Source organism: Rhincodon typus, chromosome 39 (assembly GCF_021869965.1).
Source record: "Rhincodon typus isolate 14 chromosome 39, sRhiTyp1.1, whole genome shotgun sequence".
Taxonomy (NCBI): Eukaryota; Metazoa; Chordata; class Chondrichthyes; order Orectolobiformes; family Rhincodontidae; genus Rhincodon; species Rhincodon typus.
Window position 1 is genome coordinate 9,809,007 of NC_063370.1, and position 14,190 is coordinate 9,823,196.

At 43.7% G+C, this 14,190-nt stretch overlaps 1 protein-coding gene across 2 annotated transcripts in view; it reads left to right on the forward strand.

The window, feature by feature from the left end:
• yif1b (Yip1 interacting factor homolog B (S. cerevisiae)) overlaps nucleotides 1–13,931 on the forward strand; it is a 14,431-nt gene extending 500 nt beyond the window's left edge. For both annotated transcript variants that reach the window (XM_048618370.1, XM_048618371.1), the window contains exons 2-8: nucleotides 4,858–5,084; nucleotides 6,982–7,086; nucleotides 8,513–8,591; nucleotides 9,444–9,501; nucleotides 11,645–11,800; nucleotides 12,012–12,105; nucleotides 13,129–13,931. In XM_048618370.1, the coding sequence (XP_048474327.1) occupies nucleotides 4,858–5,084; nucleotides 6,982–7,086; nucleotides 8,513–8,591; nucleotides 9,444–9,501; nucleotides 11,645–11,800; nucleotides 12,012–12,105; nucleotides 13,129–13,284 (875 nt within the window). In that variant the 3' untranslated portion in view covers nucleotides 13,285–13,931. The remainder of the gene's footprint in view (nucleotides 1–4,857; nucleotides 5,085–6,981; nucleotides 7,087–8,512; nucleotides 8,592–9,443; nucleotides 9,502–11,644; nucleotides 11,801–12,011; nucleotides 12,106–13,128) is intronic.
• Nucleotides 13,932–14,190: the final 259 nt, after the last annotated feature.

Here is a 14,190-nt window from a genome sequence, read left to right on the forward strand (position 1 = left end):
GGGGGGGGGGGGGTGGAGTGGGGGATCTCAGATACACCCCATCCTGCTAAGCCTGGGGGTTATCACAGTGATATCCTTTCCTGGGGCCAGGCTGCAGGGGCTCCCCTTGGTGCATGCTTCAGATTGAGATTTTCCACATACACCACCAAAGCTGATGGAGGTTGGAGAAAGCGAGAATGGGACAGCCCAAGAAATTTTTCCGCACATAGGGTGGTTTGAATGTGGAATGAGCTGCCAGAGGAAGTGGTAGATGCAGGTACATTTACAACATTTAAAAGACATTTGGATAGGAACATGGAAAAGAGAGGTTTGAAGAGATATGGGCCAAACGCAGGCAAGTGGGACTGTTTTTAGTTTGGGAAACCTGGTCAGCATGGACGAGTTGGACCGAAGGGTTTGTTTCCATGCTGTATGACTCTATGACTCATTCTCAGACTGGGCTGTAGGTTGGGGAGACAGTGTTGGAGAATGGGATAACTTTTTGTGCAAGTTTTCAAAGACTCATGGTGAAGTTGGATATGCTGGATCCTCAGATTGGTGGTGAAAATGGAATCAGATAACATTAATCAGAATCTGAACTGGACTAGCTGCAAGGCATGCCAAAAACTGACGAAGCCATTAATAAAGATGGAAAAATTAGTGTGAGGAAAAAGCTAGCCAGAATTTTTTTGGCTAGCTTTTTCCTCACAGTGGCAATGTCATTGGGCTAGTAATCTAGAACACCAGGCTCATGTTCTTGCTGTATGAATTTAATTCCTAAGATGGAAGATAGTGAAATTTGAATTCAACAACAAATTCGGAATTAAAAGGAAGGATATAGTTAAAGGCTACTATATAACCAATAGTGATTAAAAACTCATCTGATTCATTATTGTCATTTAGGGAAGGAAATTAGTCACCTGGTTTGATTGAAATGTGACTCCAGACCCACAACAACATGGTTGTTTCCAAACTGCCTTCTGAAATGGCCCAGCAAACCACTCAGTTCAAGGGCAGTTGGAGATGGGTAACAAATGCTGCCATATATGAAATGGAAGGGAGGGAATTTACGATCAGAATAACTTGTTGGAGTTGCGTGCTGATAAGTGACCTGTTCCTGTTGGACTTCAACCCAAGGTCTTTAAAGAAGTAGCTAGTGAAATAGTTAATGTGTTGTTTTTAATTTTGTAATACTCCCTAAATTGGGTGGAGGTTAAAGGATAAGTCAGTAAAGACATCTGTTAGATTGGTAAATAGTAAATGTAATGCCTTTTTTCAAAAGGGGAGACAGAAAGCAGGAAACTACAGGCCGCTTAGCTTAGCATCTGTCATAGCGAAGGTGGTAGTAAAGGTTATGGCAGGGCATTCAGATACGTTCGATGTAATCGGACTGATTCAATATGGTTTTGTGAAAGAAAAATCATGTTTAACCAATCTGTCAGAGTCACGTGAAGAAGTCACACACGCTCCAGATAAAGGGGAACCAGTATAGGTACTGTACTTAGATTTCCAGAAGGCATTTGATAAAGTGCCACTTCAAAGGTTATTGTGGAAGATTAAACTCATGGTGTAGGTGATAACCTATTCGAGAGGTTGGAAGATTACAGGAAGCAGAGGGTAGAAATAAATAGGTCTTTCTCAGGTTTGTAAGATTTAATGAGTAGTGTACCACAGAGATCAATGCTGAGACATCAACTGTTTACATGTTATATAAATAATTTAGATGATGGATTGGAAGGTATAATTGCCAAACTTGCTGATAATGCAAATATAGGTAAGAATATAAGTTTTATAAAGAGAAGCCTACAGAATAATATAGATTGGTTAAGTGAGTGGACAATGATCTGACAAATGGCTTTAGCAAAGGAAAATGTGAAATTGTCCAGTTTGGTAGGAAGGATTATAAATAAATATATTGTCTAAATGGTGAGAGATTGCGGAGGTCAAGATGCCAAGCAATCTGGATATCCGACTGTGTGAATTGCAAAAAGGCTAGTAATTACGGAATATAGGGGAATTGAATTCAGAGGTAGGGAGTTTATGCTCCCTATAGGGCACTGGTAATATATATGGAGTACTGTTTACAGTATTGCTCACCTTATTTAAGAGAGTATACAGCGCATTGGAAGCAGTTCAGAGAAGCTTTACGAGACTATTACCTTGAAATGGGCCATTTGTCACAGGAAAGGTTGGTCAGGCCAGGCTTGTATCCGTTGGAGTTTGGTACGATAAGAGAAAACTTAATTGAAATGTATACGATCCTGTGGGACTTGACAGGATAAATGTGGAGAGGCTGTTCATCTTATGGGAGAATATAGAACTAGGGGTTACTGGTCAAACATGAGTGATGTTTCAGAGATAGTAGGAACTGCAGATGCTGGGGAATCTGAGATAACAAGGTGTAGAGTTGGATGAACACAGCAGGCCAAGCAGCATCAGAGGAGCAGGAAGGCTGACGTTTCGGACCTAGCCCTGTCTTCAGAAACTGGGGAGGGGAAGAGGGTTCTGAAATAAATAGGGAGAGAGGCGGAGGCGGATAGAGGAGGAGATAGGTGGAGAGGAGACAGACCGGTCAAAGAGGCAAGGATGGAGCCAGTAAAGGTGAGTGTAGGTGGGGAGGTAGGGAGGACAGACAGGTCAAGGGGGCGGGATGAGGTTAGTAGGTAGGAGATGGGGGTGGGGCTTGAGGTGGGAGGAAGGACAGGTTAGGGAGGCGGGGATGAGCTTGGCTGGTTTTGGGATGAGGTAGGGGGAGGGGAGATTTTGAAGCTTGTGAAGTCCACATTGATACCATTGGGCTGCAGGGTGCCCAAGCGGAATATGAGTTGCTGTTCCTGCAACCTTCGGGTAGCATCGTTGTGGCACTGCAGGAGGCCCAGGATGGACATGTCTGTGGAATGGGAGGGGGAGTTGAAATGGTTCGCAACTGGGAGGTGCAGTTGTTCAGTGCGAACCGAGCGTAGGTGTTCTGCAAAGCGGTTCCCAAGCCTCCGCTTGGTTTCTCCGATGTAGAAGAGGCCACAACGGGAACAGCAGATGCAGTATACCACATTAGCAGATGTGTAGGTGAACATCTGCTTGATGTGGAAAGTCTTCTTGGGGCCTGGGATGGGGATGAGGGGGGAGGTGTAGGGGCAGGTGTAGCACTTCCTGCGATTGCAGGGAAAAGTGCTGGGTGAGGTGGGGCTGGAGGGGAGTGTGGAGCGGACAAGGGAGTCACGGAGAGAGTGGTCCCTCCGGAAGGCAGATAAGGGTGGGGAGGGAAAAATGTCTTTGGTGGTGGGGTCGGATTGCAGATGGCGGAAGTGTCGGAGGATGATGCATTGGATCACAAGCTTCAAAATCTACCCTCTCCCTACCGCATCCCAAAACCAGCCTCCCTAACCTGTCCTTCCTCCCACCTATCCCCTCCTCCTACCTCAAGCCCCACCCCCATCTCCTACCTACTAACCTCATCCCGCCCCCTTGACCTGTCTGTCCTCCCTGGACTGACCTATCTCCTCCCTACCTTCCCACCTACACTCGCCTTTACTGGCTCCATCCCCGCCTCTTTGACCGGTCTGTCTTCTCTGCACCTATCACCTCCTCTATCCGTCTTCTATCCGCCTCCCCCTCTCTCCCTATTTATTTCAGAACCCCCTTCCCCTCCCCCATTTCCGAAGAAGGGTCTAGGCCTGAAACGTCAGCCTTCCTGCTCCTCTGATGCTGCTTGGCCTGCTGTGTTCATCCAGCTCTACACCTTAAACGTAAGTGGTGACCCATTTAAAACAGAGCTGAAACAAATTTCTTTTCTTGAGGATTGTGAGTCTTGACTTTCTCCCTGAAAAGGTGGTGAAAGCAGAGCCTTTGAATATTTGTCAGGCTGAAGTGGATATATTATTGGTAAACAATAGCTAGTAGGTTATCAGGATAGGCAGGATTATGGATCTAAGGTTAAAACTAGATCAGCCATGATCTTACTAAATGGTCGAGCAGGCTCAAGGGGCTGACTGGCCTACTCCTTCTTGTTTGTGTAGCAGTCAGTTATCTAGGAGCTAGGAAAACCTGAATCCACCGAAGTGATGAATTGCTTCCAAATGAATGTGATATCCCTATCTTGAGACTATAAGTTCAGAAGCTAGACAACAAAGATGATCGTGGTGGATGTTGTGAAAACTAACATCACCAATTATTGAATTTAAATCTGCAGTTGTGATTTCAAGTGTAGTTAAAAGCGTAGTAACTGCCTGTTTTAAAATATTCCAGATTTGTGAATATGTAATGGAAACATATTTGCTGTGACCTCACCGATCTGCAGAAGGTCTCTTTAGGGTTTCGTTTTTATGTATAGAAGTAGGCGTCCATTATTTGGAATAAAACTTATGCTTGTTGTTTTGTGCAAATTTAAATACTGTGGTATCGAGGAAATTGATGTTTTCCTTGTCTATTGTGGTTTTAAGTTTAATGGGATTGATAATTATTGATATGTGGACAAATTTTCTAATTCTACTTTTGCGTGAACCAAAATACCTCCTACATCAACACACATACAAAAGATAATGCTAAAATGTGACTGTACACCTAATAAAGAAATTCATGAGAATGAAAATGTAGCCCCTGAGGCAAAATACAACTGACATTCCTTCACTGTTGCTGAGTCAAAGTCCTGCAACTCCCTCGCTATCAGCTTTCGGTGTAGCTACACCACGTGGACTGCAGTGGTTCACGAAGGGTCTTGCCATCACCACCTTGAGGCAAATTAGGGGGAGGGAGTGAGAAAATCCTGCGATCATTTGATCAAGCTCAAGATGCTGGTGAGAAATTGAATTCTGATCTGAGTATTAAAATGTACTGCCTGCTTACAACATGGCCAACTTATTTGGTTGCTCTCAATTCCAGCTGCCAAAATGAGAACGAGGGGGCAGATGCATCCTGTAGGAGACCCTAGTCGCCTCTTTGAAGATACCAGTGGGAATATGGACGTTCCGGGACCAGGATGTGAGCACACTGGTGCAGGCTTTGGCCTCTCAAGGCAGGGCATCCTCAGCGACCCCATGGTGTCTAACCTGGCGATGGCGTATGGCAGCAGTTTGGCAAGTCAGGGGAAGAGCATTGTCGGTCAAAATGTAAGCATTGCAGGTCGGCAAGTCAGAATGAAATATTCTCCACACACCACAGGGGTCTGCCTCTTTACTGAACATGCTGAGTACATGTAAACATTAAGTGGTCTGTGCTGATAACTGACCTCCAGAACAGACCCAATACTTGTGCCTGGGTTTATCTATCCGTTTGTTGTTCCTTAACTTGGTCATGCCTTCTATTCATAATATTGCATACACAGCTAGTAAAATATCCCAGCCTATTTCACAGCTATCAAACCAGATTTAATATCAAGCTATATCAGATATTATAGTTACCAAATGCTTGATTAGAGATTTCTTGACCTGATTTCTGTCCACAGATATTGCGAGACCTGCTGAGCTTTTCCAGCAATTTCTGTTTTTTGTTTATGCTTAATTAGAGTTAGATATTAAGCAGTATCTTGAATCTGGATAGAGGAATAGAGAAACAGGCAGATTTAGGAAGGGAATTCCAGAGCTCCGGCCCAAGGCAGCTGCATCCACAGCGACCAGTAGTCAAGCGATGAAAATCAGGGATATGCAAGAACCCAGAATTATGGCCTAATAAGTCCTTGAAGATTGTGTGGCAGAGGGTGTTGCGGGACTGGGTGAAACCGCGGAAGATTTTAAGAGTTATTTCCAGACTAGCAGCTCAGCAAGCACAGGGTAATGGAGCAGTATAAGTTGGGATGTAGGCAACAGTGTTTTGGATGAGTTAAAGTTTACACAGAGAACAGTTCCCCTTCTATCTAGTAAATTCCGTTGATGCTGCGAGTGGATGGATGTCTTTGAATTCCAGCTCTGTGACGACTGCCAACTTTGAAAGAAAATCTGGTGAACCTGAAGAAGGGGGAAGAGAGAATGAAAGGGAACCATTTCTGCTGCAGTTTAAATGGAGAGCGAGATGTTTACATAGAAAGTTAAAATAAATGAGTTACGATTGAGGATCAGACTTGAATCAAAAGTGATCTGTACTGGTTTAAAATTTACCATTCTATCAACTGCTGGGGCAAAGGATTTATTTGTTAACATGCCAGACAATGACACTATGTATTGAAAGTTAGATAGTCAGTTTATAGGGAGTCATGTCCTCATCTTGAGATAGTAAGTTTGTAGATTTGTTTCACGATGCTTCAGGATTGGCCCCAGTCGTTTTAAGAAGAGCAGAAAATCCTTTCTTGAGATTTCACAACCAGACAGCTGCTTTTATTGATAAACCTACTTGAAAATAGATGGAAAAGATGAGAAGCTAGTAGTGGTGAATGAAGGATCCAGGGTGGAACCTATCAGATATGGTCCTACAGTGAGACGGTGATAAAACACTATAGTAACTTCCTGTGTCAGTAGGAACACTCTTGTCATCCATGCAGTAGTGCCTAGAATGTAGCTCAACGAGATTACAGCTCTAAGGCCTGTACTCATTAGTTTTACTATTCCTCTGCGGAATCAGCCCAGGTACAGTGAACTGAAAAACAGCAACCGTCTGACAGAGGAAGGTTGTACCCATGAGAGACTCCAACATGAGCTACCTGGCATGCTCCACATCACATCACATCACATCACACCTTGCCACCGCTCACTGGGACATTGAGCTCTTGGCCTGTAAGAGGACACAACTATCTGGTGTCCAACAGTAGAGGTTTACATCTGATGCCTTTGATTCTGGAGCCTCATTCCCTCTGATCTTTGTCCGGACCCAGAAATCACCAGGCCCAGGCTCTCGGTTGAGGTATCATTTTAAAGAGGCAACGTGTTTCATTCCCAGCGGCAGTACTGTGCAGTTTGATTAAAATGTTTTAATACCGTCGGCTCCTTTAGTTCTAAATTTTGCTAATAAACCCGCCTACGGTTCTGATAACTATGTAGAGCAGGGCGAATGAATCTTTTTCACTGATTCCTGCAGATTGATCGATTTATTCCAGTGAGCAAATTGAAATATTATTTCGCTGTGGACACCATTTATGTTGGAAAGAAGCTGGGACTCCTCATCTTTCCCTACATGCATCAGGTAAGAGAAGAGGGGGCCTTTCGCTGGTGATTCTTGAGTGGGTGTTGCATGACTTGCGACTTTGGATTTATCAGTCAGTGATTTGTGAGAGAGCCTGGGCAGTTGGCAAATACAGACCTGGAGTTCAATCTAGCCTCGTCCCTGAAGAGGCGTTCTTCTTCTATGTGTCCTTCAACCACGTTCCTTCATCTTGCAGAATTGCTTTGTTAAATGAGGTTTACAGTGGCAAGCAGCCAGTTGCTGTGATAACTGGGGTGTTTTACACCTAGCAGCAGGAAACCCAAAGTAGCCACCAGCACTGCATCTTGTTTCAGGTTGGTGGTACTCAATAGCCTGGGTAGTAAGGGATCAACAGTGATGTAGCTGAAACACAGGCATGGACGTTCAAAAGAAAGAGAATTTCAGTCTGACAACTGTACCACGGGAGGATAGGCATGTCGATAGTCCTCAGTATCACCAGGGTGATGCACTAGGAATATTCTCGTATATGGCCCTCATTTGTGTTGAAGGAGTATTTTTGGTGGTGTTCTTTGCACTACCTGAAGTTAGTCAGAAGCAGCAAAAACTGGCCACGTAGTGGGGGAATGGAGTCACAGACTTAGAAAGAGGACAGAAGAAAATTAGAGGGGTGTCAATTTCCAAACAGAAATTTGCAGGGACAAAGAATGACTAAATTATATAGGAGCTTAAGGAGACAATTCAGTCCCTCAAACCTGCTCCACTATTCTGAGATAACAAGGTGTAGAGCTGGATAAACACAGCAGGCCAAGCAGCATCATAGGAGCAGGAAGGCTGAAGTTTCGGGCCTAGACCCTTCATCAGAAATGGTTGACCTGCAACCTACCTCCATATACCTACCGTTGCCCCTTATCCATTAACACATTTGGATAATGAAAATCTATCAATCTTAGTTTTAAAATTAATGATTGATTTATCATTCATTGCTGTTTGCAGAGGAGAGTTCCAAACAGTACTGCGCACATTTAGAAGTCATGGAGATATACAGCACGGAAAGTTTCCAAGTTTTGCTTCTGAAAGATCTAGTCTTTTTTAGAGAAATAGTTTCTCCAAATATACTCCATCTGTTCCCCTTAATATCTCATACTCTTAACTTTCTAAATTCCGAGGAAATCAACTCTAGCTTTTGTGATCTGTCCTCATAATTTAGTCCTTGGAGTTCAAGTATCATTCTGGGAAATCTACACAGCACGCCCTCCAATACCAATATATCCTTCTGAAGGTGTAGTGTCCAGAATGTTCTAAGTACGGACACATTAAAAATAATGATCTTGGAGCAATGCAATCAGGCTGGAGATCGATTTATCTCTTCCTGAAGTGACATAAAGGAGGTTTTTCCTGTTTAGCCTACGTTGGTTATGCAATGAGTGCTATCTAAATGACTGATAATTAAGCTCTGTGTTGACAGAATTGGGAAGTACGATACCAGCAGGACAGTCCTGTGGCCCCTCGGGTTGAAGTGAATGCTCCTGATTTGTATATTCCAGGTAGGATTACCTCTATGTGTTGTCTGTAGTATTAACTGTCTTGGTGACGCACAAACCTATCGCTGTGGATTTTACCCATATTCTTTGGTGAGTGTGCATTGTGAATCACTTGGAGATGTTTATCACTCTTCGACCAGTAAACCCTAGAATAATGTGAAACTGCTTTTGCTTTGACCTGTAGATTTTGTAACGTTGTCAGCAAAGTTTCCTGAGATTTCCACTTCAGGTCAATTTATAAACAAGCTTTGGAGTTACAGCTCCTTGTAGGCTGGACACCTTCCAATATTTTAATGTCTGGCAGTATGCCTGCATTAGTTAACTATGTATAGTATTGCAATTGGTCTCAATCCCATTCCTATCTAACCCCTCGTGTAGTTGCCAACAGGGACTGTAGAGGGTAAATAGGAGCCTTGAGTGCTTCATTCAACTTGCACTGAATTTTAACATTTCCATTATCAGATAGGCATGAAATCCACTAACCTGCCACAAACCAGAAATTGAAAGTGGGTCCTTTTTTTAAGTTGAGGCAGCTCGGTAGCACGTGTGACAGCACATTTCAAGTGGAGGTGGTGTAATGGTAGTGTCATTGGACCTGTAATCCAATCCAGACTAATGCTTTAGGGCACATGGGTTCAAATTCAACCATGTCAGCTGGTGACATTTACATTTAAACTACATTCAATTAACAAATCTGAAATGTAAAGCTAGGCTTTACTAGGCTGGTTGCACGTGATTACTAATTTGAAAAAAAAAACATTGAAAATGAACTTGCAGTAATAACATTAATTCTGTACTGGACTGCTATGCTATCTGTCTGCACCCTCTGTCATAGCTGTTTCTCTTTCTTTCCAGCAATGGCATTTATCACATATTTATTGGTAGCTGGGTTTGCTCTTGGAACTCAAAACAGGTGAGAATTCTTTTCTTTTGTTGCAATATTCACCTGCTTTCCATTCGAATGAAGAGGATTATTGAGTATGTTTCAGTAGATTGGCCTTTGGGATTCAACATAATTGGTGTTTGATTTTTTTGAATCTTGTGGTTCAAGGACAGGACATTGGCACTAAAATGGGTGTGTGGGAAAGGGAAAAAGGGCAAGATTTTTATTGAGCTGATTTTGACAACTTTTAAAAATGGTGGCCTGGCTCAGACCATTCCTGGACATTCAGATGTTTGCCAGGGCCTTTTAAGAATGCCAGCATGGCTGACCTGGCCAGCACCATTGTGGAAATAGGCACGGCCTACTCCGATGCAGTTTACATGGTATCGCGTCAGGTATTTAAAGGCTTGTGGTTCATAGCCCAGCAAAGATGTTCATGAACCATAGGCTGCCTGAGGGAATGTTTTGGAAGATAAGTTCAGAAGTCCTGTTTGTGTGTGCTCCATACTAAGTAATAGCGCTCACATGCCCACTCATCCAGTATAACTGCAGAGCAGCAATGACACCACCGTGATAGTTGGATTAAGAAACGAAAGCACTGGCAAAACTCAGCAGGAGTGACAGGATCTGTGGATGGAGAAACAGAGTTAACGTTTCCAGTCCAACACAATTCTTCTTTGGATATCCCCCACCCAGGCAATGAAAATCCCGCTTCTAGATCTGACATTTTCCAAGATGGCTGCATGAAGCTGAAAATTTTCCGACTCTGGTGACCTGTCCCTAGACGATGCATGTTGAATAAAGCAAACGTTTAAAAGAGATATTATCGGAGAGTGAGTGGGTTTGAGGAGCACCTGCCCCCACACCCCACCTTCTCTCTCTCACTTGCACACACCCCTTGCTCTTGAGACTTTCTTTTAGTATTCACTCATGGGATGCAGGTGTTCTGGCTGGCCATATTTTAATTGTCTGTCCCTAGTTGCCCTCGAGAAGATGGTAGTGAGTTGCTTTCTTGAACTGCTGTAGGCCCCATGTTGTAGGTGGCATTGGCAGCAGGAGGCCAACAATTAATGGTCAGGATCCAGTCTCAGTGGAGCTGCCAGCAGGTGGAAAATGAGGAATTTCCCAGGGCTCTGCCTTAGCAGGTTTTGGTGTCAGAGAGAAAGAAAGCAGTAGAGGCTACCCTCCACTCCAAAAGCAACCGGTAACGGGTTGAGACTCAGTGAGAAGCTTCTCTTCACATGCTTGCTCTTCTCAATCTCAAACAACTGAAGGACACATTATTGTTGGTACTTGCGGGATCTTCCTTTCTACCTCTCTTGTTCTATCTGTCTCTCTCTCAAGTATTATAATAATTTTGCTGATCATTTCTAATCTCTCCTTCCATTAAGACTCGTCGTCTTTGCTACTCCAGCCCCCTCGGACACTCAGTCCCTTTCTCCTCCCCGTTACATCTCCTCCAATAGAAGATTGATCCTGAGAGAGGAGACTTGCGATTGGAGGAGCAGATTTTGACTCTTCCATGATATCTGATTCTCCAATCAAAAGTCTGCCCTGAGTTCCACATGTCAGTGAATACAGAGCTGTAATTCTTTTAAAACCCAGCTAGGAAGATTGGAATAATTATTTAAAATGGTGTATTTGCAAGACCCAAAAGGCAGAAGTCATTCATTTGTGTTGTTGTCTCTGGAGAGGACTCTAGCCCACAGTTTCTTGACTTGGTCATGAGAAGTGTTACCCACTTGAGTCACAGCTGAGGAACACCTTTTTGTTTCAAGCTTCAAGCACTTCCTCTATTTGTCATTCTTTATTGTGCTTATTCATTTACGTTCGTCCTCCAACCTGCAAACAATATGCCACTCCAGAGCCTAGGACAAGCATGCTCCAGTTTAATACTTTTACTGGAGACAGGAATCTGTCGGGAGGTAATTCCGTTTCAGAGTGACTGGGACTGACCAAGAGTACATTGTCAGTGTGAGATAAAGGGTGCCAGTCTCCATAGCACAGAGAGGACACAAAAAATAGCCATGGAAACCATAGTGAAAAATTGTCCCCATTTGTCTTCCTTTTAAACAAAATATTGTGGTAGTGACCCTGGGTTAGAAATATCCTGCTACGGTTTCCAGGTAAATGCTTGCTTACACCCAGCATTCACTAACTTCCCTTCCTGCAGGTTCTCTCCAGAGGTGTTGGGGATGCAGGCCAGCTCAGCATTAATCTGGCTGATTATTGAGGTGCTTGCTATCCTGCTCAGCCTGTACCTGGTCACGGTGAACACAGACCTAACCACTATCGATCTCATTGCCTTTGCTGGGTACAAGTATGTCGGGTGAGTCTGTGATTTATTTTTGGATTTGATTTATTGTCACATGTACCTAGGTACAGTGAAAAGTTTTGTTTTGTGTGCAGTACAAGCAGATCATACTGTACAAAGGTCATAGGGTGATAGAATGATGGAGTTGAGTGGATTTGAGGGCTCCTGTGTCATCACAGTTAGGTGGGTCTGCAGTCATAAGTAAAATGTGATTTCTTCCCCACAGGATGATCACTGGAGTCGTGGCTGGGCTGATTTTTGGAAGAACAGGCTATTACATTGCTCTGGGCTGGTGCTGCATATCAATTGTGGTATTCATGGTGGGTTTTGTTATTTAACTTAATTTCCCTGTTCATTTTATAACTAACTAACATTTGCATTGAGACATGATGGTGCTAACGGCACTGGACTAGTAATCCTGAGACTCTGGGAACAACATTTCAAATCTCACTCTGGCAGCTAGTGGAATTTGATTAATAAAGCTATAATTTTTTCAAAGCTAGTTTTAGAGGTGGTTCATTTGGGGCAGGATATCTACTATCCTTACCCGGCTGCATGTGACTCCAAACACAGCATTGTGGTTGACCTCAATTGACCTAGCAAGCTGCTAAATTCAGGAGCAGTTATTGTTGGGCCTTGTCAGTGATGCCTACATGAAAAAATTAGGAACAAACAAATCAAAGGAGAAGTAGGCCATTCAGCACTAAAAGCTTGTTTTGCCATTTGAAAAGAACATTGCAGACTTGTTTCTATTTCAAATTCCACATTCCTATCTACCCTCTTGTATCTGTTGCCTAAAATGAATCTCTCTACCTATCTCCATGTTAAAAATATTCAGTGACCATCCTTCCCCACCACCACCACTTCCTTCTGAGGCAGCCTGCTCTGAAGTCGCTTAACTATCTAAGAGAAAAGAAATCCCCTCATCTCTGTCTTAAAAGGGTGACCCCTGATTTTAAAATTGTTTTCCTAGTTCTGATTTTTTGTAAAAAGCCTTTTTTACCATAACCTGCCTTGAGGTACTGACTCTTAGGGTTACTGTTCCAGAAAGCTGACACTCTCCCAGGGTACAATTCCAGTGATGCCTACTATCCCTTTTGTGGGTGGCTCCTGCCATTTGACCAATTTTTGGCGTGCAAGTAAACAGGATATTGGACTGTGAAGGTCCATTCAACTGATTCTCACCTTATCTGACAACACTCCCTAACCCGGGGCACTGAGGCTAACTAGTAACTATTGCCACCATGGCAGTGATCAACCACCTTGATCCAGGCAATACAGAATCACTGGACAGTGCACTTGGCATCCTGTAGGCCCCTGACTTTCAAATACATGTTTTTCAGATTCGAACATTGAGGCTGAAGATTCTGTCTGAAGCTGCAGCTGAAGGAGTTCTGGTGCGAGGTGCAAGGAATCAGTTACGCATGTACCTGACTATGGCGATTGCCGCAGTGCAGCCTATATTCATGTACTGGCTCACATTTCACTTGGTCAGATAGGGAAACCTGACAAACTCTGTGATACGTGAAAATTAAGGTTTAGGAGGTGGGGGTTTGTTTCATCTTCCATCCCCCCCATTGCTGGCCTGAGGGGAGAACACCAGTGGGGGAATCTATTTCCCAGGGATTTGTGGGAGGGAGGGGATTGGGGTGGGTCTGTTGGGAGTGAGTGGAGGACAGATTTATTGCCCCAAAGGATTTGGGCCTGAGTTGGGCCATCTCCCATGGTGACATGGAGAGTAGAATCCAACTCCTCAAATGATAGGGTTGCAAAACTGTCTCTGCAAGTGAGAGGGTGGCACTAGAGATGTGCCCATCAACCAAACGAGGTGGGGGGGTGCAGGGCATAACTATTTCCCCAAGTGCGAAGGAGAGACACGCAGGACGGGTCCATCTCCCTTAAGTGTTGGGGGTGCTGGGTCATGGCTTCTCCCTATTCAGATATTGAGCTGTTTCCTGCTGGGCTGCCTGTATAATCTGTAAACACCAGTCCATTGGTCCATTGGTTGTTCTGTCCGTCCCAGATAACTAGTCTGATCGGAAGCACAAACTGGACATTGCTGTCGTGTGGACTTTATACTGTCTGCATGGGAATTTTTTAAATATATATTTATAAATGCAAGGCAAATAAAATATGGAAAATATAATATCTTGTGCAAGTCATTGTGTTTTTTTTTGCTTCTACTGAAAAGGGGAAAATATCTGCTACCGTTGACTGGGGATCTGTAGTATCCTAGGGTTCTACAAGATGATTTCAAGGGACCTACAGTAAGTTCCAGTCTCCACTATGCAGCAACTAAAAAGTTGTTCTTGTGCTGATCCAAAAACGTTTCACCTTTCAGAGCCAAATTACGGACCATCACCAGCACAGGGCTTGAACCAAAAACCACTAGTTGCTCCAAATTT